The 27883-nt window shown below is 31.7% G+C and overlaps 6 protein-coding genes and 1 non-coding gene across 8 annotated transcripts; 5 read left to right on the forward strand and 2 right to left on the reverse strand.

Annotated features, from left to right (window-relative positions):
- Positions 1 to 1045: 1045 nt before the first annotated feature.
- AT1G29250 (Alba DNA/RNA-binding protein) lies at positions 1046 to 2579 on the reverse strand. The gene is made up of 5 exons (NM_102665.4): positions 2253 to 2579; positions 1922 to 1970; positions 1626 to 1688; positions 1461 to 1525; positions 1046 to 1336 (listed from the first exon to the last, which is right to left on the reverse strand). Exons 1-5 carry the CDS (start codon positions 2370 to 2372, stop codon positions 1241 to 1243), a joined length of 393 nt encoding a protein of 130 aa, NP_564325.1. The 5' UTR covers positions 2373 to 2579; the 3' UTR covers positions 1046 to 1240.
- A 15-nt stretch (positions 2580 to 2594) lies between these two features.
- Positions 2595 to 4102, forward strand: PEX7 (peroxin 7). Its single transcript, NM_102666.4, has one exon. The coding sequence runs from the start codon at positions 2703 to 2705 to the stop codon at positions 3654 to 3656; it is 954 nt and encodes a 317-aa protein (NP_174220.1). The 5' UTR covers positions 2595 to 2702; the 3' UTR covers positions 3657 to 4102.
- Positions 4103 to 4852: 750 nt separating this feature from the next.
- Positions 4853 to 4975, forward strand: MIR399a. The gene has a single exon (NR_139801.1). It is a non-coding gene; the product is annotated as a microRNA ath-MIR399a precursor (primary transcript).
- A 2612-nt stretch (positions 4976 to 7587) lies between these two features.
- AT1G29270 (transcription factor bHLH35-like protein) lies at positions 7588 to 9164 on the forward strand. 2 transcript variants are annotated; one of them, NM_102667.4, is made up of 3 exons: positions 7588 to 7997; positions 8081 to 8215; positions 8547 to 9164. In NM_102667.4, the coding sequence occupies exons 1-3, from the start codon at positions 7920 to 7922 to the stop codon at positions 8799 to 8801; spliced, it is 468 nt and encodes a 155-aa protein (NP_174221.2). In that variant the 5' UTR covers positions 7588 to 7919; the 3' UTR covers positions 8802 to 9164. The 2 variants fall into 2 exon arrangements, with proteins under 2 accessions (NP_174221.2, NP_001320351.1); NM_001332842.1 differs by having other exon boundaries at positions 7865 to 8215; positions 8547 to 8952.
- A 4952-nt stretch (positions 9165 to 14116) lies between these two features.
- On the forward strand, positions 14117 to 15770 carry WRKY65 (WRKY DNA-binding protein 65). Its single transcript, NM_102668.4, has 2 exons — positions 14117 to 14502; positions 14602 to 15770. The coding sequence occupies exons 1-2, from the start codon at positions 14369 to 14371 to the stop codon at positions 15245 to 15247; spliced, it is 780 nt and encodes a 259-aa protein (NP_174222.2). The 5' UTR covers positions 14117 to 14368; the 3' UTR covers positions 15248 to 15770.
- A 6462-nt stretch (positions 15771 to 22232) lies between these two features.
- Positions 22233 to 23654, forward strand: AT1G29290 (B-cell lymphoma 6 protein). Its single transcript, NM_001332843.1, has one exon. It carries the CDS (start codon positions 22835 to 22837, stop codon positions 23156 to 23158), a length of 324 nt encoding a protein of 107 aa, NP_001319106.1. The 5' UTR covers positions 22233 to 22834; the 3' UTR covers positions 23159 to 23654.
- A 1832-nt stretch (positions 23655 to 25486) lies between these two features.
- UNE1 (intracellular protein transporter, putative (DUF641)) lies at positions 25487 to 27484 on the reverse strand. Its single transcript, NM_102670.3, has one exon. The coding sequence runs from the start codon at positions 27277 to 27279 to the stop codon at positions 25900 to 25902; it is 1380 nt and encodes a 459-aa protein (NP_174224.2). The 5' UTR covers positions 27280 to 27484; the 3' UTR covers positions 25487 to 25899.
- Between the last annotated feature and the right edge of the window lie 399 nt (positions 27485 to 27883).

The raw sequence follows: 27883 nt of genomic DNA on the forward strand, positions 1-27883 counted from the left end.
TTATTTATTATTTTATCATCACCAAATTTTTTATTTACAATATTATATAAAATTATATAACTTTAATACTAAATTTAAACCATAAAATTTAATATTATTATATATATGAATTAAACATTTTTCCTGTGGTGTACCACGGGTTAAATCCTAGTTTAAGCTTAATCATGTATCTCATTTACGTTTAATGAAGGTTTCACTATGGTTGATAGATTGTGTTGGTGTGTTGGTCAACAAATTCCAGCACAAAATAGTTGTGTTAGAGGAGAAAAGAGATTGATAAATATGTAGAGGACATGAAGATAAAGGGTGAGAGTGATATTTTGATCTTGAAAAAAATAATTATGGAGTAACTGATAAGTGATCATGGACAAAAATGAAATTAAGAGAATGATTTTCCATTCATTTAATTTGTTTAGATAACTTCATCTTCTTCTTTTTCTTCATTCTCTTAATTTCAACTTTGTCCATTATCATTCAATCCAATCACTCATCAATCAATTAGCCTTGACTAATTGTACAGACATAATAATTAAATCAGTAAAAGTCAAAAGCTATTATCATCAAGCAATGGAATCCCATCCCAGACTGCAATTAACAAATGGCAATTGAGAGTTTAACAGAATTTGACAACTTCTTTTTGTTTTTCTAATTGACAACTTTTTATTTGGTCAAATCCTATTGAACTATAATATACTATTATTATAGTTTATTGGTGCTAAGAATGTGAACCAAAGTGATTAGTTAGCAAGTAATAACCTTATTGCACACTATAATACTTTCTTATATTTCTTCTAGTATGGTTACGTTTTAGTGTTAAACTAAAAGAACTGACAAAAAGAAAAAAATTAGATATAGCCATTAGTTATAACTTATAGCTCATGATGTCACATATGTATCATGTGGCTTACATTTGTTCAATTATCCCAGAGATAGTGATTTGTTATCCATAAGCCATATCACTAACCTTTTTTATGGACAGATTCCAAGTCTTCAAAATAAAATTTCAACTACATGTATTACTCTACATAATAAGGTTGGAAGCTGATTTATGCAACGAAGCCATCTTTTTTATACTTCCTACGATCTTTAAATAAAAATGCTCAGAGGTACAGAGGACACAATCCAAGGTGAAATAAAAAAGTGAACCAAAAATTAACGAAATAGAAGTGTCTTAAAATTAAGCAGATAGAGATAGGGAACGAAGAAATAAGATCGTTGAACAGAAAAAACTTGAAACAATCTAGTTTTGCTCTTGGGCTTCTGCAGCCTCCTTCTCTTCATTAGCTGCAGCCATTAGTTCATCAAACTTCTCAGACTTGGCAAGCGTGATCTCAATCTACAAGTCACAGTGTCACCAATTTAGCAACCAACATAGCAATTTCCCAGAGAACAAAAATCATTAGACGGAAGCTAGAATTCCACAGCATAAGCAATTTATCAAATGATTCGAAAATATATACCTTAGCTTTCTGCACAGGACGACCCCTTGAATCATCCTTGATATCCACAGTCGATGTCATGATCTCTGCAGGAAAAAACAATATCCAAATAAGCAAAACTTAGTCACTGAATCTTTCAAATCTCTTGTGCTAACATTAACTCATTCAAGATTAAGAAGATCTTACTCTTTTCAACAGCAAAGCCATTGTTCTTCAATATCTCAGCGACCGTAACAACAGTGGCAATAGCTGCACAACGCACAAATCAATGTTTTATGAGAAACCAGAATAAACTCTTCCAATAAAGAAAGCTCGGATAAGATATTACAAAATCACAGAAGATAAAAGATTCTATGTCATAACAATAAAAGGAAACAGCTTTTCTGATAATAACTTTGAATTTAATGAACTCAGTTACATAGTTTAAAAACCATACATATTAGATTTGATATATAAACAAGATCATAAAGAATAAACATTACCCATTCCTAGTGCAGACAATTCGACATCAGTGTACTGCTGCATGTACCTCTGTTAACAAAACACCAAACATGGTCAATAACATAAACAGGTTTAATCAAATCTAAAGAGCAAAACAAAGTTCACAAATCTAAGGAACAAACATTGATAAAGAGTCACATAAACAACACAGAACCACCAGTAATAACTCATCAAAGTCAATAACAGATAAATTAACACTCATGAACAATCACAGACATTTCCAGACTTGGTACTCAAATAAGAACACTTCGAATCCATAGATTTCAATCTAAATACGAATTTATTAAGATTCGATTAAAAGGGTTTCGTTACCTTGGCGAGATTGACGTAGAAGAACAATGGTTTCTTAGTGTTGGAAACTTGAATCCGATTCTTCTTCTGGGTATCAACAGCCAAGTTCATGTTGTTAACTCCTTCCGTGATCTCTTCCATTGAATCTAACTCAGAAAAATTAAAACTTCTCCTCTCGAATTTAGATTTCTCTCTCACTTTTATCTCAGAAAACGAATGAAATTGAAGAGACAGAGAGACGACGATGAAGCTTGAACCAAACCCCCAAAAAACCCTAACTTGAAATGCCAAACGACATCGTTTTAACACAACCTACACAAATGGGCTAGGCTCCAGCCCAATAGGCCCAATTGGGGGGAAAATTAATTCTGCGATGAGCAAAATCGGCGTTATCCGATCAGATCGTTGAATTGAATCTTCGAGAAGACTCTTCTTTTGATTCAATCACTCACCGGAGAAGAAGAAGAAGCTATGCCGGTGTTCAAAGCTCCGTTCAATGGCTACTCTGTGAAATTCAGTCCATTCTACGAGTCACGCCTCGCCGTCGCTACAGCTCAGAACTTCGGAATTCTCGGAAACGGCCGAATCCATGTCCTCGAGCTCGCTCCTGGAGCTCCAGGCGTAACTGAATCCGTCTCGTACGATACAGCCGACGCTGTATACGACGTATGTTGGTCAGAATCTCATGACTCTGTGCTCATCGCCGCAATTGGTGACGGCTCAGTGAAGATTTACGACACAGCTCTTCCTCCTCCTTCTAATCCGATTAGATCATTCCAAGAGCACGCGCGTGAGGTTCAATCTGTGGATTACAATCCCACGCGGCGCGATTCGTTTCTCACTTCTTCGTGGGATGATACGGTTAAGCTTTGGGCTATGGATCGTCCGGCGAGTGTAAGGACTTTTAAGGAACATGCTTATTGCGTTTATCAAGCAGTTTGGAATCCTAAACATGGTGATGTGTTTGCTTCTGCTTCTGGAGATTGTACTTTAAGGATTTGGGATGTTAGAGAACCTGGATCAACTATGATCATCCCTGCTCATGATTTTGAGATTTTGTCTTGTGATTGGAATAAGTATGATGATTGTATTTTAGCTACTTCTTCAGTGGATAAGACAGTTAAGGTTTGGGATGTTAGGAGTTATAGAGTTCCTTTGGCTGTGCTTAATGGTCATGGATATGCGGTGAGGAAGGTGAAATTCTCGCCGCATAGGAGGAGTTTGATAGCTTCTTGCTCTTATGATATGAGTGTTTGTCTTTGGGACTATATGGTGGAAGATGCTTTGGTTGGTAGGTATGATCATCATACAGAGTTTGCTGTTGGGATCGATATGAGTGTTCTTGTTGAAGGTTTAATGGCGAGTACTGGTTGGGATGAGCTTGTTTATGTTTGGCAGCAAGGGATGGATCCTAGAGCCAGTTGATTCATAAGTAAGTTTGTGATTGCAAAACAGTTTCATCTTTATTTGTTGTGGAATTGGTTTGGTTTTTGTTAAAGGAATGTAGTTGGAATAAAGTTGGGATCTTGCTTAAGAAGAAATGTAAGTTACTGAGAGTTTCACATATGAACAAGGTTATCTTTCGAATTGTGATTGATGGTAATAGTAGATAGATTGCTTATGTTCTAGTGTATATGTTAACCTGTTACAATGAGACCTGATTAACATATATATTAGGACTAAGATATATGTTAATCTTCTATAATGTCCAAAGTAATGACATAATATATATAAAGTCAATTACTTTAGGGTAATGTACCTTTTATAGTATACTGTAGAATTCGAATTTTGTTCTTTTTCATAGTTGATTGACTTTATTGAGTGGCATAAATGTACATATTTATAACTTTCTAGAGCATATTGCAGTTTCGAGCTTTTGCATTTTATGCGTCTTCAGGTAGAAGCTTATTAAAATCACAAGAACATTCTTACGGATCTTCCATTTCAAGAATCACTTTCTACTTATTACTTTACTATTATACCACTCTCTTTTTTATCTTATTCCATAGTATTAAAGATTCTTTTATTTTCTTATGATTTTTTTTTTAATATAGTACTCCGATCCCAAACAAAAGATCTCAAAACACATTTTGTCAAGTCACAAGACTCACAACCGTCTCAACTTTTGGACTAAATTCAAATCAGACAAATAATTGGGTTAAACATATGAAAGGGCTTGACATTATATCATATAGTATTAAAGTGAACTATAATATTGCTTTATCCACGAGGTCAAGAACATACTATATGTAATAGACACACATTAGTATTGACTTTTTATGTTAAAACTAGAGATTAAATTTTGTGAATTTAAATGACACATGTACGATCTTTTACTTTTGTTGTGATGCACGCGGAAGATGTTGCGAAGGATTAGAAATTGTTAAAAGAGAAGAAGGTGGTAGACTGCTCTTCATTTAGGAATATTTCTGACCATAAAACTTGTGGCATGGAAGATTATTCCTAAGAAATTATACGAAGAAGAGATCATTGTCGGAATAAAACATCGGTCTTATTTACAATGCAGTAGCATTGTACCGTGGAATATGCTTCTTTCCAAGTTTATATAACATCAAATTTGCAAGTTACAATTGTGAACATGTGAGATGGATCAAAGGTGGAAATGCATTACAGGGTAAGATCTCTATTGGCAGGAAACCATTACTTAGATCTTTGCATCTCTTTATGCATTGCTTTTAATTAGTGAGTTATCTGCCAAAGGAGATTTGCCCTGTAATTCTTCTGCACCAACATATTAATATGATTAATCACAAAAGAATAAAACTAAACAGAATCTGAGGAATAACAAAGGATTCTTTGGCTCTTGATGACGATGTTCAAGTCCTAATTAAGGTATGTGAAAGCTGAAAACACTTTTTTTTTTTTTCTGAGTTTGGTTTAATTAAATTTTGTTTAGATGTTGAGGATTTAGATTGGTTCATATATAGTTTGGTTTAGTTCAATCCGGACCAAAATGATAACCAAATTCAATTAGTGATTTTAACAAAAAAAACTACAACTTAACATTGGTGTTGCTTCCACATATACACCTTTTTCTTTTTTTTTCTTTTTGGGTTTAACATACACATATACTTGTAAGTCCATGGTTAACATGAAGCTGATTATCAAATTTTGAAATACCATATACAACAAGAACGGTTAAAATGGAGGAGATATAGAAACAGACAAGGAAAAATCACACCAACGAAACACTTATCACTGGAAAAGATCAGGAGGTAAGGAACCATGCAGCAAAAAAAAATTAAAAAAATTTAAGGGTTTGTATTTTTGTGTATATATACTGTTTTCAATATAATCTCTTTATTTAAGATGCATTATTCAGTTTAACATAGTGTTTTCCTTAATTAGTCATATTGTATAATTAATCAAAAACATTTGATAAATATACTGAAAAATTAATAGTGATTAATTATTTTTTTCTCCATTTCCCAAAGATTTAACATTCTGATTTGAAATATTAGTCTTAACCTATTAGGGCATCTCCAACCATAACACCATTTTGGTATTGAAATAACACTATATTTAGTGTATAGTTTTTACAATAAAATTTGGTGAAGAAACTATTAACCCTCTATTCTTTCATCTGATAGTGGTTATTTAGTTGTTTATTTTACTTTTTAGACTGTCCTTTTAACTGAGAAAGATACGTGGATATAAATATGGTAAATTCTCTATGTATCTATTATCCGATCTCAAGTAATCCATTTTGTACCAGATCTAAAAGTTCACGGATATACATAAATGTGGATATCGAGAAACTTAAATGTATATACTTGGATATTTACATGTGGTGTATTACCAATATATATTTTTAATTTTCATTTAATTTGTTTTTTCGACACTTTGTACAAAACATACGTGTATTTTCGATTGATTCGGTTTTCGGGATATTAGGATATATATATTTCATATCATGATGACAAATATTCTGAGTTTATGGATTTATAAACACGAGTACTAAGTAAGTCAAGTTAAATTAGCATCGATTGTTTATTTGATGTACGAGTTCATATTATAATTTTTAATTTTTAATCATCACAAATGAAAATGAAAACGTAAACAGACCATTACTAATTTAAAAAAAAAGTAATTAGACTCCATTTATCTTGAATATATGTGATACTCATATTCTCCAACCAAATTCCATCAAAAATAAAATATTTATCTGATATTATGAAGGTTAAAGGAGTACAAAACAAATAGCAGATCGTACTAGATAAACTGTGATGACCTAAAAAGAAACAAATGTCGAGTGATGGGTTGAGACAAGACTGTCATCTTAATGTTAACATCTCCATGTTTTTTTGTTGTTTTGTATCCAAAAAAGTGCTTTAGTCTATTGGTCACCTCTTCAGCTTTCACATTACACCCAACGCTTATCATATCTCTATCTATTTGTCTACATTTCTTACCAAATGTCTCGTGATAGATCTTCGTCGTGTACTATCCATTTTTGGGGTTGATCATTTGTCTTTTCCTTTTTTTCTCTTTTGTCTAGGTCCATCCGTGAGCAATGTTTATGTGTATTTTTTTAAATTAGTATTTTACAAATGATTCTAACGAATAATTTTATTCGCCGGCCAGTTGTATATGTATTGTGATACGCCCTCAACCAAAATTTGTCAAACAATTATATCAAGAAATTTGGAAACAAAAATTTCATACAAAAAGCCAATGTAGCACTACATTATCCAAAAGGATAAATTTCATACATTTCTATATATATATATATATAAAAAAAACATATACGTAGTAGTGTGATCATTTATACGTTACGACTTACGATATTGCGTTTGCTAATAATAGGAAAGAAAAGGATAGAGAATAAAATAGAGGAAATGGTACTAACGAAGCATGTGAAACAAAGCAGCCTCATGCTTACAACTTAGTCTGCTTTCTTACGTACCTTTCGAAGCGAGACAAACGTAAGAAAACAACCCGTGACTCCTCTTATCTCTCTTCCCTCGACAGATCTTCTCTTATAATATACATTTATTAATATTTAGCTAACACACACATTTTGTATTCGTTGCTTATGCTATATATGTGTCGGTAGGATTCTTTTGGCTAATTCATAGGTATCTATCTGTCTCTGACAACTGGAATTTTGCCATTGTTTTATCCTCCTTTCGCGTTCGTCGATGTATGCTTCCACTCTCTTTATGTATTTTTCATTTATTTTATGTTCAAATTATGTAAGTCTATTGATTTTCGAGTTTTAATTTGTGATTTGTTTACAAGCAAATGTTTCTTAAGTACCCGTGCTTTTAAAGTGGGCAAGTTTTAAATTATGATTCAACTTATAAGTGAGGGAGGTACCATGTAAAGAGATATATATAATCTCAGACTTCACCTTTCAACTTCAAGATAATGGCCTGGTCGGTGCATTTTGAAACCATTGCATTTGTAACTTTTCACAGGCCCAATCTACAATATGAAGAAAAATATATATATCTTCAACCACCATACATATTCTAATTATACTTTATTATTTAAAATCTGATTTTGTTTATGATGTTTCAATAAGCTACCAGTTTATCACCAACATGTATGTTTGGTACACGACAAGAAATGTGTGTATATATATAGAGAGATCCCGAGATATATCCTTTAAAGTTCAAACAATATTAATCGTTGTCTCAAAGAGTTCAAAAAATTGAGAAAGTGATGGTGGCTAGTGAACAAAAGAAGAGGGCAAGCCAAGGGAAACCTCATTTTCTTAAAAATCTCACCCACTTTAAATTTGTATGTACAACATAAATATATGTTCATATCACTTGATGATTCTACTATTTTAAAATGTTTAAAGCCAATGAGTTATTATGCAGAGTATACATGAACAGAGCATGGTTATTAGGGAAGCTCTTCTATACATAGCCATGCTCAAACTCGAGATAGAAGCTTTGCAGAGAGAATATGAAGATCTCAAGATTACCAAAAAAGAATCTTTGCACCAATTTCAGGTTTCTCCTTTCATCTATTTCTTTATCATTGGTGAAGCTCTTCTATGTATATTACATAGTCATATTGAGAAACTTTTGTCTATCCTATGAAAAATTGAGGAGTTTTTTTACCAAAATGTAATCGAATATTTTTATATAACAACACCACATATAACTTTGATCATAGAAAAAGTGGATCATATTTTTTTGGAACTGATTAGCTTAATCTATAAACTTCTAAGCTCAAATATAAGCTCAAGATAAATGAGATGTTCATATGGCACTCTAATTGAGTTGTTCACATGGCACTCTAAGTTCAATATTATTCTTCTTCTTTTTTGAACTTTGGCAGGAGGTGAAGGTAGAGAAGATTGGGGAAATGTTTCAAGTAAAAATAAAAAGTCCACGGGGAGAAAACAATCTTGTGAATATTCTTGAAGCATTTGAAGAAATGGGGTTGAATGTGGCTCAAGCAAGGGCATCATGCCTAGATTCATTTGCCATGGAAGCCATTGTTGCACCTCAATCCAAAGACAAGCTTTGTAGTGTGGATGATTTGACTCAAACTCTTGTCAAAGCTCTTGTCAAGCCAAGTGTCCCACTGTAACATTTAGAAAATAAAAAAATAAAAGGACTTAAAAGGGGGAAAAAGCTCAAGAATGTGTTTCATATTCACTGGTGAGATGAAGTATGTCCATGCTTCTAAAGTTGTAAGTCGAGTTTGAAAAATAGACTTTTAAATATATTTTTAAGGTAGCTACTTCAAATCTATTTCAATAATTGTTATTGTTAGGATTTTTAATTTCTTAAACTACCAACATTGATTAGGAAAAATAAATTTTGATTTTAAACTCAAAACAAACCTTGAATCGACGATGCTTATCACCTCTTTGACGCGGAGTTAGATGCATTAGTTAAGGCCATGAAATGTACTCTTGCGAAAGGAATAGTCTCAATGGTTTTCTAATCCGATTTCTCAGACCTTGTAAAAATGATTGACAATCATAAAGAGTGGCCAACGTTCACCACAGAGCTAATTGAATTCTCTTTTCTTTCGTGATCACGTTTCTAACTATATTTTTTATGGTTAATAGTATATTGCTGACTGACTCGCAATTAGGAGCAAGAACACTAGGTCTTCTATGTTTCCATGTAACAACTTAGAACATCCTCAAATGTGAGGCTCTTAAAAATGGGTATTTGATTAACAAAAAAAATATTATTTTTATCATTATTTTTCTTATTTAATTAAATTTAAAGTAATTAACTGAATTCACCAATAAACTTAAACATCGGACAAGTGTTTACATTTTTGCTAGCGTTTAAAATTTAAATGCTAAATTTACATTAATCTTTATAAATGCAAAATGCTTACACAAATACAAATGTAAATTAAAATTTAGTGAAATGTAAATTTACATTAATCTTTTACAATATGCAAAGATAATGTAAATTTTAGCATGAATGTAAAATTACATTAATCTTTATAAATGCTAAATACTTATATTTGCATCAAATTCACATTTGTCTTTACATTTTTGCTAGCGTTTAAATTTACATTAATCTTTGCATATTATGCTTGCGATTATGTTTCCATTAAGTGCTCACATCACTTTAAGAAGAAAAAAAAAATCATTTATCGAATCATTTTAGCATTTTCCATTCTCTTTTATATATGTATATATTTTAATTATAACATGCATAATTTTGTTTGTATTTTTATACATCGTTCACACTTTTTGTTGCTTTTGACATTTATGTTTATATTGGATAGTTTTCGTATTTGTGTTTACAGTCTTAAGGTTAGTCTTTAGCGGTTACATTTGTACTTGCATAATCCGGGTTTGGTTTTGCATTGAAACTTACGTAAGCTTTTGATTTTTGCACTTAGCGTTAGTAATTGTGTTTGGATTTGCGTTTAAAATTCAAAATTTTATATCCACTTATCGTTTTGTTTTCATTTAACACTCCTTTTCGTGATTCTCTAGTTTTAAAATCCGCAAGTGTTCGGTAAAACAAGTATATCAATCCACAAGGAGAAAAGTGGTACAAGGAAAAATTTGGATGCATTGAAGATGTGGGATTTGAACTAATATATAGAGCATAATAAATTGGTGGATTTGTTTTTAAAATCATTTATAACATAGAACAAAATGAAAGCCTATACATATTATGCAATAGACCAGTGATTATAAGAAAGCAATCAGACTACTAATTTAAACACAATAAAGCTGTAAAACGGATAAGCATTGCGAGAGGACACTGGATCCAGGGTTTTAACTAAGGGAAGCATGAATTTGATCAAACAATTTTAAATATAATTTTAGCCTCAACATTTATATACAGTGACAATTTTCGTATTGTCATATAAATAATTCTATTTTGTTAAGAAAACTCTGAGAATCAATATATGGTTGCAACACATCAGCACGTTTATTTCAAATATTTCTCAAATAATATAAGGAAATGGAATAGGAACAAAGAAAAAAGAATTTATTAATCCAGAATTGCTGGTTGGAAAATTAATATAATGTACTAAAAAAAGTGACAAAAAATAAATATCTTGATATATTGAAATCATATAATTAAATCATGGCATGTTGTACAAGAACCACGCCGAGGTTTTAGGAAAAGTCAGAGATGCCAAATTATTGGTCCCATTTTCAATGGCAAAAAATTCCATGATATTAGCCGCCAATAAGATACTTAAATGCAATCAGCCAATAATACACTATAAATATAGTTTGCCAAATCGTCGCTATAATATAGTTGAATTGGTTCACATTACAGCCACACCGCTTCACGCATCAATACATTTCAGTTTAATCCAAACGATTAGATAAATCAATCCAAAATTAGACTTTTATTTGTCAAAACTTACTGTATTAAATAGTTAGTCTAGTTGGTGTATTCTATAAAATAAAATTTCGTATAAATTTTACAACAGTTCTAAAACCATCGGGTTTTTAAGATCTTGGAATGGATCCAACTATTTTCACAAACTCTCACAACCATTATTTCCTTGTTCTTTTAATCCATATTGTTTTCTAAAAACTGATCTTTTAAAATTTAAAGACAGTAAGTGTCTTACTACCAAAAATAAAATTATATATATATACAGTTCTAGAATAAAGTTGTAATCACCAATTAGACACTATATATGGCTTATATATGTGATAGATGTTGTTCTTTTATATATTCTAGAAAAATTGTAGTTATATGGCAAATTGCCAATAAGGCTGAGTTATCTTTGATATTTTCAAACTGAACTGAGACATGATCAGATGGTGGCAATATATAAAATGCCAAGTCAACACGCAAACAGTTTTTATATATTTATTCATACCTTTCATATTGATATAAATTGATAAATATTTTGGTATATGGGTTTGGGGCATTTATCTAGTAATAGAAAGAAAATTCATGTAAATTAGGGATAACCCACTTTTTGATCTCTCGGTTCCATAGTAATGAGGTTTTGTAACCATAAGATTCTTGCAACTCCATTAAGAACATGAGTTTATTCTTTACAGAAAAAACATAAATGTTAGTGTTTATAAAAAACGACACATAAATCGTAGGAAAATTGTTCTATGTAACTATATTTTGTTAGATGTCTACTTTTCAGGTATAATTCTGCTTTCCTAAATGTGTGAATTGTGGGGTTTTTTTTGTTTTTTTTTTTTCTTTTTGAGCAAAGGTGTGAATTGTGGTTTATTGGATCATTTTAAACAAAGTTTCTTCCTTGGATTAGGATGGATACACGCTAGTGACGAAAGTGGAAAAGTCGTTTTGCTTCCTCTATAACTTGTGTTAGTACTAACATGTTAATATACATAATATATCGTATTAAACTGTATTTCTAATAACTTCTTGCTACATATTCATATGAATAATATGATATATCATACACTAATTTATTTAAGACGATACAGGAAAAAACTTTAACATGTTTTATCTATGTTTATTGATATCGATGAAACGAAATAGTTAATTATCCACAAATATGCACATGCTTTCATTTCGCCGAGATCAATATCATTATTGTCACATTTTTACCAACGTCATAACCACCGTCGCCGCATTTTTCTCGAGTATAAAATTTTGATGAAAATATAATTTTTTAAAATATTGTAAATATCTTTTAACTTCATTAATATATATTCCTTCCATTTCATAATATAAACTATTTTATAAACTTTTTTGTTTTACAATATAAGTTGTTTTCAATTTTTTTATGTAAATTATATATTATTTTAATATTTTTAAAAGAAAAACTTATTTTAGTGCTATTTTTGTCAATCTCCCATATTTATATTATGCATTATCTTTTATGATTGGCTGAACTTTTAAGAGTATATATTAATATGTGGTTTTTTAGCTAAAACAACTTGTATTGAATTATAGGAAGTATAATTTGTAGTTCTTCTACTAATAATATTCACTTAATTCACTTTTTGACAATATGTTGTACTGAAAAATCTATAGCTAAAGAAGAAAATCTAAATCTACCTTTCTAGTCTCTTTTGATTAAAAATAGAAAATCCTAGGATCGATATGAACTTTTTTTATTGAAATAGACAATAATATCTCGGTATGTTGTACAAAGTAATCTCTAAAGAAAAGACAAATAAAACAACCCTGATAATCATATTAAATACGTACGATTGACTGTATGGATGTTACAGTTTCCTTATGTTCCATTTTTATTGTCTCTAAATTGAGATCAGAGAAAAACTATAGGTTGAAGAAAGGGTAAACTGTGATCAGTAAACGATAAGCATCATTAATAAAGAAGATTATCTCTTTGATTAGCAACACGATTTCTTATTAAATCCAACATGATAACTATATAATATATGGGTACTGTCATCAGCTGACAAATTATGATGTTGCTTTTGGTGAAGGAAAAGGTCATAAGAAAAATTGATTTAATATTGTATTTATAGTTTTAGCTCGTACTTTTGGAGTGCAACTTATTCAGAGTGTTTGGGATTATTTGTACACAAATTTATACATACATATATATATATATATATATAGGCTAATACTGTAATACATGATGGCCAAATTTCCATAAAGTGGGAATGCATGATATGCATCTATGCATGAGATAAGTGGTAGCTCTTTTATAGCAATATACCCTTTTCAGTTTTCATTATACATCATACATGTTACTGTTGTACATGCAACGTAAAGTAATAGCTTATACTCAAAACAAGATATTAAGATAATCGTTAACTTTATGTCTGGAATTTAATAGCTCAGAAATCACGGTATAGCCCATTCAAATGGGTAAATAGATATATATATATATATATGGTGAATAAGATTAAGATGACATGCATCATTAGTCATTACATATTATAATACATATGTTAATCTGAGTTTAGTGAAAGACCTAATCCAAGTTTCATAGATGAGAGAGACACCAATAAACTTTTTGTGCATGGAAAAGTTCTTGAAAAAGATACAAATAAACTCTCTTTTTTGTGTGTGTGCACCAGATACAAATAAACTTTAGATGTACCTTTAAGCGGATGATAATAAAGTTTGATCACATATGTTAGTTACCATGCACTACATTTCCTTGTTCACACGCACTACACCAGCCAATAAACTTACCTAATCATTTTCCAATCATTTAATTACATTGTAAGAGAAAAAAGAAGAAGGGTGTTTGATTGTTTGAACAATGGGTGGACAAAGACAAAAAAAAACTAACTAGTGTATACTAATAATACCTAACCCCATCTATTCAAACAAAACGCAATAAAATTATTATAAATTGTAAACAAAGGGTGTGATCATATGTAACCATCGCCTTATGGACAAATAATTATCTATTAAAATAGTAATCAATCGAGGTCCCTCTCTTAAATGATAAGGATATAAAGCATTATTTTAAAACAAGTAGAGATTAAATTGACATATGCTCGCACGTCCTCATTCATACACAACCCCTCTTCTTCTCCACCTTCTCTCCATTTTCTCTTTCTCTCATATCTCTCTGTCTACTTCTACTCCTCTTTCTCCATCTGCAACTCATATATTTCCAAAAAGTGATCAAGATCAACAAAATATCCGAATCTTGATCCGACCTTTCTTTCTTAGCTTAACTTCTTGTAAATATATATAACTATAGTCTATACTCTATAGAGCATATATATAAACATGAAGCGAGGTCTAGATATGGCGAGAAGCTACAATGATCATGAAAGTAGTCAAGAAACCGGACCCGAATCACCAAATTCTTCAACCTTTAACGGCATGAAAGCTCTTATCTCTTCTCATTCGCCTAAAAGAAGGTAGGTAGATATATGTGATTCGAATTATATAACAATTTCAAGAAAAATTCTCATTTGACTAAAGTATATTCATATATTGATGTACTTGTTACTTTACAGCAGGAGATCCGTAGAGAAGAGAGTAGTGAACGTACCGATGAAAGAAATGGAAGGATCTCGGCACAAAGGGGACACAACTCCGCCCTCAGATTCATGGGCTTGGCGTAAGTACGGCCAAAAGCCCATTAAGGGATCTCCATACCCTAGAGGTTATTACCGTTGTAGTAGCACAAAAGGTTGTCCGGCGAGGAAGCAAGTCGAGAGAAGCAGAGATGATCCAACGATGATTCTCATCACTTACACTTCTGAGCATAACCATCCTTGGCCTCTCACTTCTTCCACAAGAAACGGGCCTAAACCTAAACCCGAGCCCAAACCCGAACCTGAGCCTGAGGTAGAGCCAGAGGCGGAGGAGGAGGATAATAAGTTTATGGTTCTTGGAAGGGGGATTGAAACGACGCCATCATGTGTCGACGAGTTCGCATGGTTTACGGAGATGGAGACAACATCTTCGACGATTCTTGAGAGCCCGATTTTCTCGTCGGAGAAAAAGACGGCTGTCTCGGGGGCTGATGACGTGGCGGTGTTCTTTCCGATGGGAGAAGAGGATGAGTCTTTGTTCGCCGATCTCGGCGAGTTGCCGGAGTGTTCTGTGGTGTTTCGTCACCGGAGTAGCGTAGTGGGGTCACAAGTTGAGATCTTTTGACACGTGGTGATATTTTATTGGATATTATTGTCGCTCACATGGGAAGCGTTGTACGCACGGCGTTTTTGTTTTAGTTTCTCAACGGTAATCAATAAATCATCATATAAGACTCTTTATACTTGTTATTGATAAAAAAAAGGTATGATTCGATTTTGTAATTCCTTTTAAAAACAAAAGTTTACTACCCTCTACTCTTTGAGAATTCATCTTTTATTTTTCTCGATTTAATTTTTTATTTTGGATTTTTCTTCTTCTTTTATTTAATTATAGGTTGAATTGCAATGTAGTTAGCTGAATAAAAATAGCTGTCGTTTTTATGTATATGTAATCGATGTCGATTTTATTTGTATTTTCACATTGATTGGTGAAGAGTAGAACGTTGAGAAGTGAGAGTTCACCAATAGTAGGGACTTTGATAGTTTGATTGTACTTTTCTTATAATTTTCTAAAAAGATTACTGTCAAATGTATGAATAAACAATAGATTTTTTAGAGAAAACAATCAAAAGCAAAATTTAGAGATTAGTTATATACTACTTACATTAGTGTTCACAAAGTAAAATAGAGAGACGGTGACTATAGCTGGTAATTGATAAAAACATATGAGGAAAAAAAATCATTTATCCATTGTTGGATCGGTAGAATTTACATTTTTAAGTAAACTTGGACTAAAGGTTTTTTGATGTTTTTTCTATTGAAACAAAAGTTTGATACTCTATACTCACTTGTTGGTTCGCTGGAGTGTTATCTGATTAGCTAGCATCAAAGTTTGTTGTAAAAAATTGTTGTTGGTTTTAATTAGTTCCTAATATTACTAACGACAAAAAATGCTAATGAATATAATATCTTGATAAACAATCATATTTTCAGAACTCCATCTTCAAAACAGTGAGTTAAGAATTAATTGGTGGTACATGTACATGCTTACGTACGTGAATTTAAAAAATAAAAAAATTACGTGAAGAATTATAGCAGAAATAAATAAGGTAATTAATTAGTTGTGCTATGATTCACGTTACTAGGTCTGCCAAACTCTCTGTAATTACTATTATTAAAGTTTGCGTTCATATTTTTTATATTATGTTCAAACTGTAGTTCTGACTTTTAGAGTTTTTAATTTTTTAAAATTGAGCAGTCCAACCTCTACATAATTTTATTGAATGTGTATAGAAGTCTAGAGGAGTGTTTTTTTAGATGTAGAAGTAAGATGAGATCAGAATTATATAAAAGACATCAAATAGTTCATTGTTAACTGATTTTGAACTGGAGGGTTAAAACGTGAACACCCAAACATGCTCAGTCTGAGCAATCTTAATCCGACCTCAAAAAGATTTGTTCAAACCAACCTGAAATTGATTCTGTAATTGGGTTTTCAGAAAATGAATGGCTAAGCTAATCATCAATTATTTTATTTTTTTGTTGGTAGGAACATAATCATCATTTTGAATGAAACATGTTAGAAATTCCATATGAACATTAGGAATTGTCTAAATAAGAACAATTTGGTCACTCTCATCAATTGGTATTGAGTTGGGAAACTTTAACAATCTGAAACGCAATGATGGGTTTAATTGGTGTTCTTTAGTTTTTAACAAAGAGTTAACGGATCAACGTTCATAGCATACAAATATTTCAATTTCTTAAAACAGAATTCCCTAACAGTTGACTAGGTTTTGCATTTTCTTACGTTCTATAGAATTGAGATCATTTATTTTTCTTGCAAACCAAGTCATAAGTTCTAACGGCTTTAAGATATTGGGCTTGTCCCTACTATGTGTTGGTCTTGTGGCTATTGACTATGTGTAGCCCTTTCACATTTTCTTATAAGATTTATACATGGGGTCAATTGTACTATCTACATATACATTTTTGCAGCTATTTTAGCAAATAAATCTTATACTTGAATTTATTTACAATTCAATGCCATTAGCATTAAATCTTTTTTCCAAAATAATTAATTTTACTTTAAATTCTTAATTTAAATTGTCAATAACATTATCAATCAAATTTAATCCAAACAAACTTCACATCAATCCCTTAAAATTAGCATAAACGTATTTGCTAACCATATTTTAAAACAAAGTTTTTTTTTAAAATAAATATTATTCTTTTGTCATCTAAATAGATATTATTCTTACTAAACATTTTTTATTAAAATAAATAAATCATGTATTTGAACTTATTTACAATGTCATGCTACTGGCATTAATTATTTAGGAATTAAAATATTTAATTAAAGATTTAAATCTTCTAAATCTTTACTTTTAGAGTTATTATGTCATTACCTAAAAGGCAAAAAATATTAATTTTGAAATATTATTATTTATATATTTAAACTTTATAAAACATTATTAATATTTAAACTTATAAAAAGTTTAATATATCAAAATTTTTAACATCAATATATAATATATAGAGTTTTTAAAAATTTCAAAAAATATTTCCGTCATATTTTGTGATTCAAAATTTTAAAAATAAACATATATTAACCAATTGGCAAAAAATGTGTTAGTTCAACGTCCCGCATCAACTAAAATATTTAGACAATGATTAATAAACATATCATAAATGGTTTTTTTTACAGGACGGGTTTGGCATGACGTTATTTAATAACAACTGTAAACTATAAAATAAAAATATGTTATAGATAAATGCAATTTGCAAAATTTTATATATACTAACTTTAAAAAATAATTTGTTTCCGCGGTGTACAGCGGGTTAAAATCTAGTTCAGTTTTATAATTGATGAAAAAATTAATATTGAAAATGAAATGAAAGAAAGCAAGATAAAGTTTAATTTAAGTTTTAGTTTAAATTTCCATTTTCTAAATTTATTTAATATTTTCAGTTTAAAAATTATTCATGAAATAACACTGTAGTAATAATTAAAATGTTATTTTAAAATTTTTGAATATGGATTTCACTTAGAAATAATTCTTAATTTATTTAGTTTATTTATTAATTTAAAATTAAATCAAAAATATTATTTAACACGAGTATCTAATAAACACTGAAGATCCTTCCATGAATTTTGGTTGATGTTTGTCTTATTTCCTCTTCAATTTTGGCTGAAAACATTTTTGGTCTACACTTCCTCTTTTGATATGTGTCACATGTTTTAATTTTGACAAATCATTAATTTTAAACACTACAAATTTTGAGACAAAAAAAAAAAAAAGAAGAGAATTTTGATATTACTCATTGCTTTTTCCTCACAAGTGGTCACCAAATAAAACTTTAGTAAAGTCATCATAAATTTAATTAAATTGCAAAATCCGTCCAACAATGTCACCATCGTCATTAAATGTAGATCTTTCGGCCCAACCAGAGATTGAATTTTGGTTACTCTTCAATGAAAATGCACGTACCAGAAGTATATCAATCCAATCGAGTAAATCATGATAGCAAAAATGAAACATCATCATTTATGTTTTAGAGAAGAGAAAAACCGAAAAATTAACGAAACCGGTGGCTGCGTTCAAGGAACTTGTGTTCTTTTGTTCTCTTAAATTTTTCCATCGACCAACACTCGTATTTTTTTCTTTTTAACAATGCAAAGTTTATTGAGACAAAACGAATACTTTGGGGCACAAACATATAGTGTGTCTGAAGTCAGATACCTTAGCCACTGACATCGATCAACAAGTCAGACCCCATTTTGCTCACCAAAAGCCCCACTCATGTTTTTTTCTCGCTCTATTTTTTTTAATTATCTTCATGATACGAATTTATTGCTCTGATAAACATTTCTCTTTTTAATTATCTTCATGTTAGTTATGTGTGGTCGACAAAATTCGAATTCGATATGACGCATTGGTTATAGTAAATTTTTAGGTTATATATAATTAATTATTTGTTATAGACTCAGTTAAAGCAAAAATAGTAAATTTTTAGGTTATATATAATTAATTCTTTGTTATAGACTCAGTTAAAGCAAAAGAACAAAGAAGAAGCTTATATTACGATCGAGTAAAGTCAGCAATTGTGACAATGAGAGAGACCATTCCGTGTTCTTCTTGGTCGTTGGAAAAAATAATGTCACCAACTCTTGTGTTCCACATATTCGTGTGTTTCTAAAATTCTAGTATTATTGCTTGCGAGTTGCGACCGAGTTTGGCTACCTTATTTGAGAATATGTGTTCATTTCCATGATATATCTTTTATATGACACTATATTTGATAGTTTATAAGCTACATACTGAATTTGAATACAATAATAATTATACCTTATAAATTACAATATCTAGCCAAGCAATTATTGTCGGCAGCCCATAACTTGTTTGCTTAATTCGCTTTGTTATTATTTATCTCTTATAGATAACAAAAAGAAATTTAAGTATCTACCTTCATACAGAGTGTGGGATAGGTTGTGCACAACGTGACCAAACACGTCGTTTCTCAAATTTTAAAAATTGCAAGTCAAAGTACAAATCCTGACAAAGAGAAATCGTTTCCATATCAATTATGACTTTACGGAAACATTGAGACTTGTATTCAAGCTAAGTCTCCGATTTAACACTAATTAATGTAGTATAAATATACAACTGCCGTACAAGCCAATTTGACAGTTTATTGTCAAAGCCTGAAAAATATTGTTCCGTCTAATTATCAATAAAGACAATTTATACGTACCAAAAAAGGTTCGGAGAGTGGGGTTATAATTTAGAAATGATATAGACAGTAGGAGAAACAAGAAAAAAACAACTGATAATAAAGATTGGCACCATCTAAACAAAAGAGAGATTTTTTTGTCGCTAAGATTTTGTGGTCACAAACTTCGGTCTAAGCTGAACGAATGGCTTTTGATTTAGGCTTTCAGGGCCGAGTGGAATAACTATGTTGCATTGTGTTTGAAGAGATGTTCTCAACTATTCGGCTTGATCAAAGGACGAACAAAAGAATATACAATTTAGAGAATATTCTGAGGTAGTGAGCTTTGAATGTAGAGTTGTAGGAATAAATATCATTAGGGTTAAAAGAACAGACGATAGTTTAGTTGATTCCTTGGCTAAAAAGGCAAAGACACTAGTGATATTGTTGATGCACAAACTGATTTGAATAATTTGTAATATATGTACACTTTTCACCAGAAAATTAAGGTGATGAATGGCAGTTTAATTAGTGGTTGACGAGTTAATCTCACGAGTTAATCGATAATGATTCGTACTTTCTCACTGCAATTTCGATTTTAGTAGGTCATTATAACTTCTGAATTTAGTATAGATTTCAATACAAAAAGGCTCGGTTATCAGCCAGAAGGCAATTTTCTTTTTGGCCATAATATCACTTCTGTTTTGACAACAGATAATAATAATATCACTTCTCACATATTTAACATCATTTAGTAAAACTAGCTAGCTTTTGAATATTCCATGACTATCATGTAAAAGATGATTAGGTATTTTTGAATCCCCATATTCTACTATTCATCACCGAATTGGTGTATGCATATTTATAGTATACATCTCTTGTATGAGCTAAACAAATTATATGTACGCATTAATGATGTACAAAGATCAGATGTGTACATAAAGGAGATTGTAGTAGAGAGACTAGAGAGGATGGGACCGGACGTGTTCATGAAAACGCGGAACGCCAATGTTTCTCTGTTGACGGCAACACAAGAACATGGCCATGTGACCTACCCACTCTTTCTTTCTTCTTTTTGTCATTTCTTCATAGATTTCTTTTTTGCCTAAGAATCTACCCCTTAACGGTGTCGGACGTCATAGATTGTTACATCCACCGAAAAAAAAAAACATTATTGATTTGTATCATTGAAAAGGCTATCTTATATATTGCTAACTTGTTTTAGGTATGAGAATCCTACCATTTTATTCGAGAATTTATATCTCATATCATATTTTACTTTTATAGCAATATTATATTTGAATTTTAGTGAATTTATAAAAAGGTTCTTATCAAAATATCTGCTTACTACTTTAACATTAGTGGGAGACCATACTAGTTAGCAGTAAACATGCTTATACGATTTTAGTATTTATTATACAAGAAATATTATATAGTTGCTGGTGTTCCATTCTTGGTTAGAAATTATTGTCATGTTATAGCGTAATAAGGATTACGTGGAGGCCCGTTTTGGAGTCTTACTACCGGCCATGCTTTTGACTTTTCTCTGCCTCCACGAGTTTTATGTTAAGCTCATTAATGTCGTGAACACGCTTTGCATAGTTTCTACAGATAGAACAGTGACGAAATCAGATAGTATGAAAAAAGTAATTTAGTCTTATGGTTTAGATATGAAAATATAATCAGAATTGACCATACAAATATACTATACTATTTGTTGACGAGTTCCGCGAACGTCTTATAATTTGTGATAGTGTCGGAAAAATTGTGAGCTTTTGGAAAAGGTAAAAATTTCTGAAAAGTTGGATATAATTGTATTTTTTTCAATCAGAGTTGAAGAAGTTGTTAAGCACTAGCTAATTGGTTATTAGTCTTCAGCCATCTAAGTATATTGATTACTTAGTGAGTTGTTGAAACAAAATTTTAAATTGATATTAAGTAAAAGTAATTAGTAATGTTACATCATCCATAAGTGTCTTAAATATACCACAGACAAAAAAATAATGATTGAAACAAACTCCAAAAAAGTTGGGATAACAACATGAACCGGAAAGTGTGAAACTTGGAACTTGGAGGCCTAACATTTGACGGTGGCGTGACGACCGCCGTTGAAATGGTGGCCGGCGGCTACTAATTTTTTGAAAAACATCAATTTCATCACTCACCAAACTATCTCCACGTGTTACATCGTATCTAATACCGTATCCCAAGAGATTTAATTAGCCTACCGAACTCATTTGCTAATTAAAGTAATCTGATTGTATTTAATGAATTAATTTGATTCACTTCGTACATAAGACTCAACTTGATTCACTAAAGATCATAAACCAATCTTTATATTACTAATCCCTTTCTCTCCAAGTCTAAATTCTCTTTCTTTTCTTTTAGTTTTTATTTGATCATTGACTTTGGCCCAATTGCAAATTAAATACATTTCATATTTCGGAATAACAATTGTTTGGTGCTAATATTTATCTTTATGTGAAATCTATTTTCACCTTTTCCTCTTTAGGCTGTTATCTAAACTTTTTCTTTGACTTTTGAGTACTTAATATTTCATTTTACTTTAGTATAGATGAAACTGCCACGAATCTTCATTCATAAGTTTGTGCATGACTTTTGGAACGTTGAATTTTCTTTCTCAATTCATTTTCCCCCAACTTACCATAAAAATGAAATTTCATAGACAACTGTGTTTGAAAATTCTAACCAGGTTGTACTAATTTGCTATGCATGCATGTGTTAGAGTGTCACTTTAGACTTCTATTTTAAAGAAAAATGAAAAAAACTCAAAAGACAAATAGTGATTCCACCAATTTATTAATTAGTCACTTTATCAACATTCTAAATTAGGAACTTTCTCTCTCTATCTATTGACTATATATACAATAACAACACTTCATTGTTTTATAGCAATCTTGAGTCTTAAGAATTTCATTGAATTTATCTCTCTCGCTCTCTCTCTCTTTATTTCTCAACCCAAAGATCAAAGCTCTTCATGGCCGTTCGTCTAATTCCGACCATCTGGCTCTTCATAGTCTTTGCCGTCATCGTGTCAGCCTTGCCTTCGCTGGTATCTTCAAGAAAACTGTTGGAGGTGAAGAAACAAGAAAACTTGACGGTGAGAGAGGAAGAGAAGAGTCACATGCCTCATGTGACCAAAACTAGTACGTTAAGTGCTCTACCAAAGGGGAAAATTCCCAACTCGACACCGAGCAAAAAGGGTCACGCGGCCGTCTTCGCCGGAAAGCTCCGATCACGACATCTCTCCACCGTTGATCGGTATCTCCGATCCGTTCCTAGTCCCGGTGTTGGCCATTGATAGTCTCGGCTAGATTCATATATATATTTTTTTCTTCCATTTAGTACATTCTTTATTCTAACTATATAATACGAAATTTCCTACAAGGTATACCTTTGTTTTTAGAATTCTTTTTTTTTTTCAGGTTACTACAACTTTTGCATATGTAAATTAGTCAAAAGTTTATTTTCTTCCATATCACACGAGGTTTAATATCCTATCTTGTAATTAGTTAATGTTACTTCTCATTTCATAACAAGTTGAATCTTACTGGCTATATATTCTTTATTTTAGTACTTAATTAGTAGTATAATATTTTTATTTTATTTTGTATGCGTTAAATTTATCTATTTGCAGTCATGGTCTTGAAATTAATGCGTTCAGGGGATTCGGTTACAAAACAATACATTGCGAGATCATAGACTGAGAGTATTATAAACATTGTCACATAGTTGTTAACAGTATATTTAATAAACAAGTTGGAGATCATTTGTGTTTAATATTTACTTAAGTCGATGTTGAAGATTCGAATAGAAAATTTTACATAGTTAAAAGTTGAAAATCATATAGAAACAACACTCTTTTTTGTCAAACTTTCGATCATCCTTATCTAATCATCCTTTCCTTTCAATCCAAGGTTAATATCTAATAGAATAATAGTAGAATATATGAGATTCTAATATTAATAATCACTCGACGGCAAAAAGTTGTTAGTTACTTGTGGAGGTGTACGATAGCGTTGAATTGGCTGCCTCTAGGCCACCGCTCATTGATTAGAGATTCGTATAGTTTTCTTGAGGATTATTCAAACTCGAATCAGTTAGATATGTCATCCTAAGATATTTCGACTGTGGAAATATGGAAAAATGTTAGAGTAATACTGTTCTTCATAAGTATACACACCTAATAAACAGAGTATATGATTGGTGATACTGTATATAACATGATTGACTAGCTATTTTATGAACTAAAAATTAAGTAATTTAATTTACAGTTTGTAAAAAGATAATCGTTTAATCATCATTTGTGATTAACCTAAGCTAGTATAATCCTCAAGAGTCAAGACCCAACAAGAAAACTACTTACACATATAACTAAACAAAGCAAAACAAAGCTTAGAGAAAACATAACCATAATTAAAGGTTTCAACAAGACAACAACTACTTAGAGAAATTAAAACTGTGGTTAAAAACTGTGTTTAGGAATGCTTAAATACTTATAAAAAACTGAACATGGTCGGATTGAAGAAACTATGCATGCTTTTTAGTTTTTAACTTGGATGATCATCGACCAATTACCTAGTTGGTGTGTAGCCGATCACTTTGATTCTAAATGTACGAGAAACATATTCTTGATGTTTCCTAGACGAGTTTTAGAGGCTAGAGCTTTGTCTTACATATAATTATTTTTCCTAGTTGTAATTTGATCTAAAATCATTTAAAACACGGTATACGTCTTTTGTTTGGGCTCAACAATACTTCTTATAAGAAAAACGGTTACAAGTTGGTTTATCAGTGGGCCATTTACTAATGGGCCTATCTACTTCTTTTGATCAACTAATATTTTCCATGTGGGTTTAAAATATTGGTGAGCTCTTGCTCATTTTAAATTAGACAATTAGTGCATCGCAAGTTGTTTTCTGTCTCCGACTTCCACAAATCTGCGACACTTCTTCTTCGTCTAAACGATGACACAACAACATATTTTCGTCTTCCTCTACACACACAACATCATTCTTTCATCTTTGGTTTGCTTTGGATAGAGATTGTTCTTATTTCTCATAAGATCAAATCGCCAACTAATTAAGTAAACAATAACTAAAAATGTATTGAATGAAATTAATCTCTAAGTACTCAATTGTCTCCTTTTCATTTATTTTCTTTATCACTAATAATTTATGCCAGACCAACTCGCATACAATATTAAATAAAAGGAATTAATTATTCAACGGTATTGAATAAGTTGCCTAACTAGTAGATTTAAAAATCGGACGTATGTGGAAATCTCTCATTGGTCTATCTCTTTCACTAGATTGATTCTCTTTACGTCATACATATCTGTCTCACTCTCTTACCCAAAATCGTATTTTTTAACTCTCTCCTCTCCATTCGTTTATCTACACGTTTTCTAATTTCTAATCTCACGCATACTATTCAACAAAAACATATTTTTCCATAATGCTAACAACACTCACGTTAGCTAAACTGATATTTTAAAAAACTAATCAAGTCAATAAAGCCTCTATAGCCCAAATATTTGACTATAAAAGCCGATTCTAATCTTATTTTTCAAGTCACACTCCACAATTACGTATTTTGTCATAATCAGAAGATATCTTTAAAAAACATCTAGCTACGACGACACATAACCTATTTTAATAAAATTAATTAGAAAAATATTTACCATCATTATCCGACCAACTACAAACATTATAAAATATCAGGTATATAACAAAAACTTTTACGTAATACGTTATAGAAAAACACAGAATATTATTTTTCTTCTATGCCCTTCATACTTTAAGCTGTATAATCTAAAAATTTTAAAAACAAAAAATGATCACTAATCTAAACTGTTTTTTCATAATGATTGTCCCTCGCGCCATTTTCTGTCTCCGTCACATTCTTAAAACATGTCCCACTTGCCAGTCTTGCTGCCCCCAAGGAATCATGTCCCCACCATTTCCTTTTCACGCGCCGCCTCTCTTTTTTCTTCCCCGGCGCGTGAACACAACCCACCGCGTTCTCTTTGGATTGGCCTATTCATGAAGTAAAACCGTTAACCGGAGTCAAGTAAACCTGGCTTTGTATCACATTCTCGCCGATTTTAAACCCGGGAACAACCGTGAACCCGACCCGAATATCTGAATTATCACCGGAGAATAATGACTCATCGCCGGATTTCACACTCTCCATATATACTTGAGAGAATCTACAACCTCGTTTGAGCTGAAACACCGTGACGTTTCCGCTTAATGAAAACGCTAAGCAGTGTAAAAGCCAGATCCGTTTTGCCATTTCACAAAACGTCGCGAAGAAACCCGAGTCCGGAAACCCACCCGAGTTAACCAGCTTCCTCTGGTTCAAGTTCCCGAAGAAAGAACACTCCATCTTCGCATGTACAACGCTCAAGTACTTATGAACCACGAACCTGGCAAAAGACGAACCCGGGTTCCGGGTCAAGTACTGAATCGGGTCAACGGATCTCAACTTTTCGAATTCCTCACGTCTCGAGAAATCAGGAGCTCCAAAATTCTCAAACATTTTCCCACAAACAAACGATTCAAACGCGAAACAACGGTGACTCGGCCTCGCGAAAACGGTGGAAGCGTTTTTAACGTTCACCGAAACAGCGGCGGAAGCGGCGGCGTCTAGATCCCAGCTCGCTGATTCCATCTCCTTCACAATCAATTTCACGAAGCTTCTCACAGATCTCAACGTAAAACCTAAAACCTGAACAAAACTACTCAAATTCAAATTTCGAATTTCAATATTATCAAACACAGAGACCGATCCACTCGCTGAGAGTTTCTTCTCCAACGATTTATTCACAACCAAACTCTCTTCAAAACTCATCTTCAATTCATCGATCTTCAATTGCTTCTCCGTAACTTCAAACTCGAGTTTCTTAATCGTGATTTCATAAGTCCTCATCAAACTCTGTTGCTCCTGGATCTCAGCTAACATAATCGCAACTTGCGGAGACAGATTCAATTCCTTCCTGAGAAAACTCCGTTTAAGCTCCGATAAAGCTCTAAGCTCTTCGACCACCGCCGTATCCGCCGCTTGTATAGCGTCGTTATCGTACGGACGTTGCGCCATCTGAAGCTCTGCGTAAGCAGCTTTAATGGAAGTCGTACTAGCGAAGATCTTCGCAACCACAGCTTGTAAAACAGCTCTATTACGCTCTCGCACTTTGATCTCTCCGCTTCTGCTACTGGAAGTACTCTTTAAATCGAAAACAGAGTCTCCGTCGTCGTCTTCGTCGTCGAAATTTGGATTTTGGGACTTTAACATACAGATTCCGATTCCGTTGTTGGAGGAGACCTTCGTCGACGTTGTTCTTAGGTTACATACTTTCTGGAATGTTCTCGCTAACTTGCTTTTTCTTCTCACTGATGGATTCTTCTTCAATGTCTCCATTGAGATGTTGTGAAAGGAAAAAAAAACAGAGAGATTCAGTAGTTTTTTTTTTTTTTTCTGACAAGGAGAAGTTTTTTTGGTGAGTCTGAAACAGCAAAAAAGAAGAAAGGAGTGAAGGAATGATTTCAAATAACAAATATTAATAAAATGAGGCAAAGCGTGAAAGCGTGGGAAAGATGATAGATAGAAGAAAAAGAGAAGGTCGATCGTATTTTGTTCTCTTTTTCTTTTGAATACTTTATATATAACTATATTGTTTGTTTTTTTAATATACGTTTGTATATTAATTTATTTAGCATAATGTGGTTGAATAGTAAGACACTTAATTGAATAACATTCATGTGTAGCAGTGTGAGTAAGCTTCTTTCACAAGGATTTTAAATTGAGAAAATTTGTGGTCGGGTAGAGTTTGTCGGAGATTAATGGGGTTAATTATAAGCACTTATACGTAATTATGTCTAGATTTATTTTACTTTTTATTATACTAAGGTGATCAATGATCATAATTTGTTTTTATTCTATATATATATATATATATATATTCTCATATATATGTAAAAATAATTGAAGAAATAAATATTTCGAAGATAAGGTACCTTTTTTG

The sequence above is a fragment of the Arabidopsis thaliana genome (assembly GCF_000001735.4).
Source record: "Arabidopsis thaliana chromosome 1 sequence".
Taxonomy (NCBI): Eukaryota; Viridiplantae; Streptophyta; class Magnoliopsida; order Brassicales; family Brassicaceae; genus Arabidopsis; species Arabidopsis thaliana.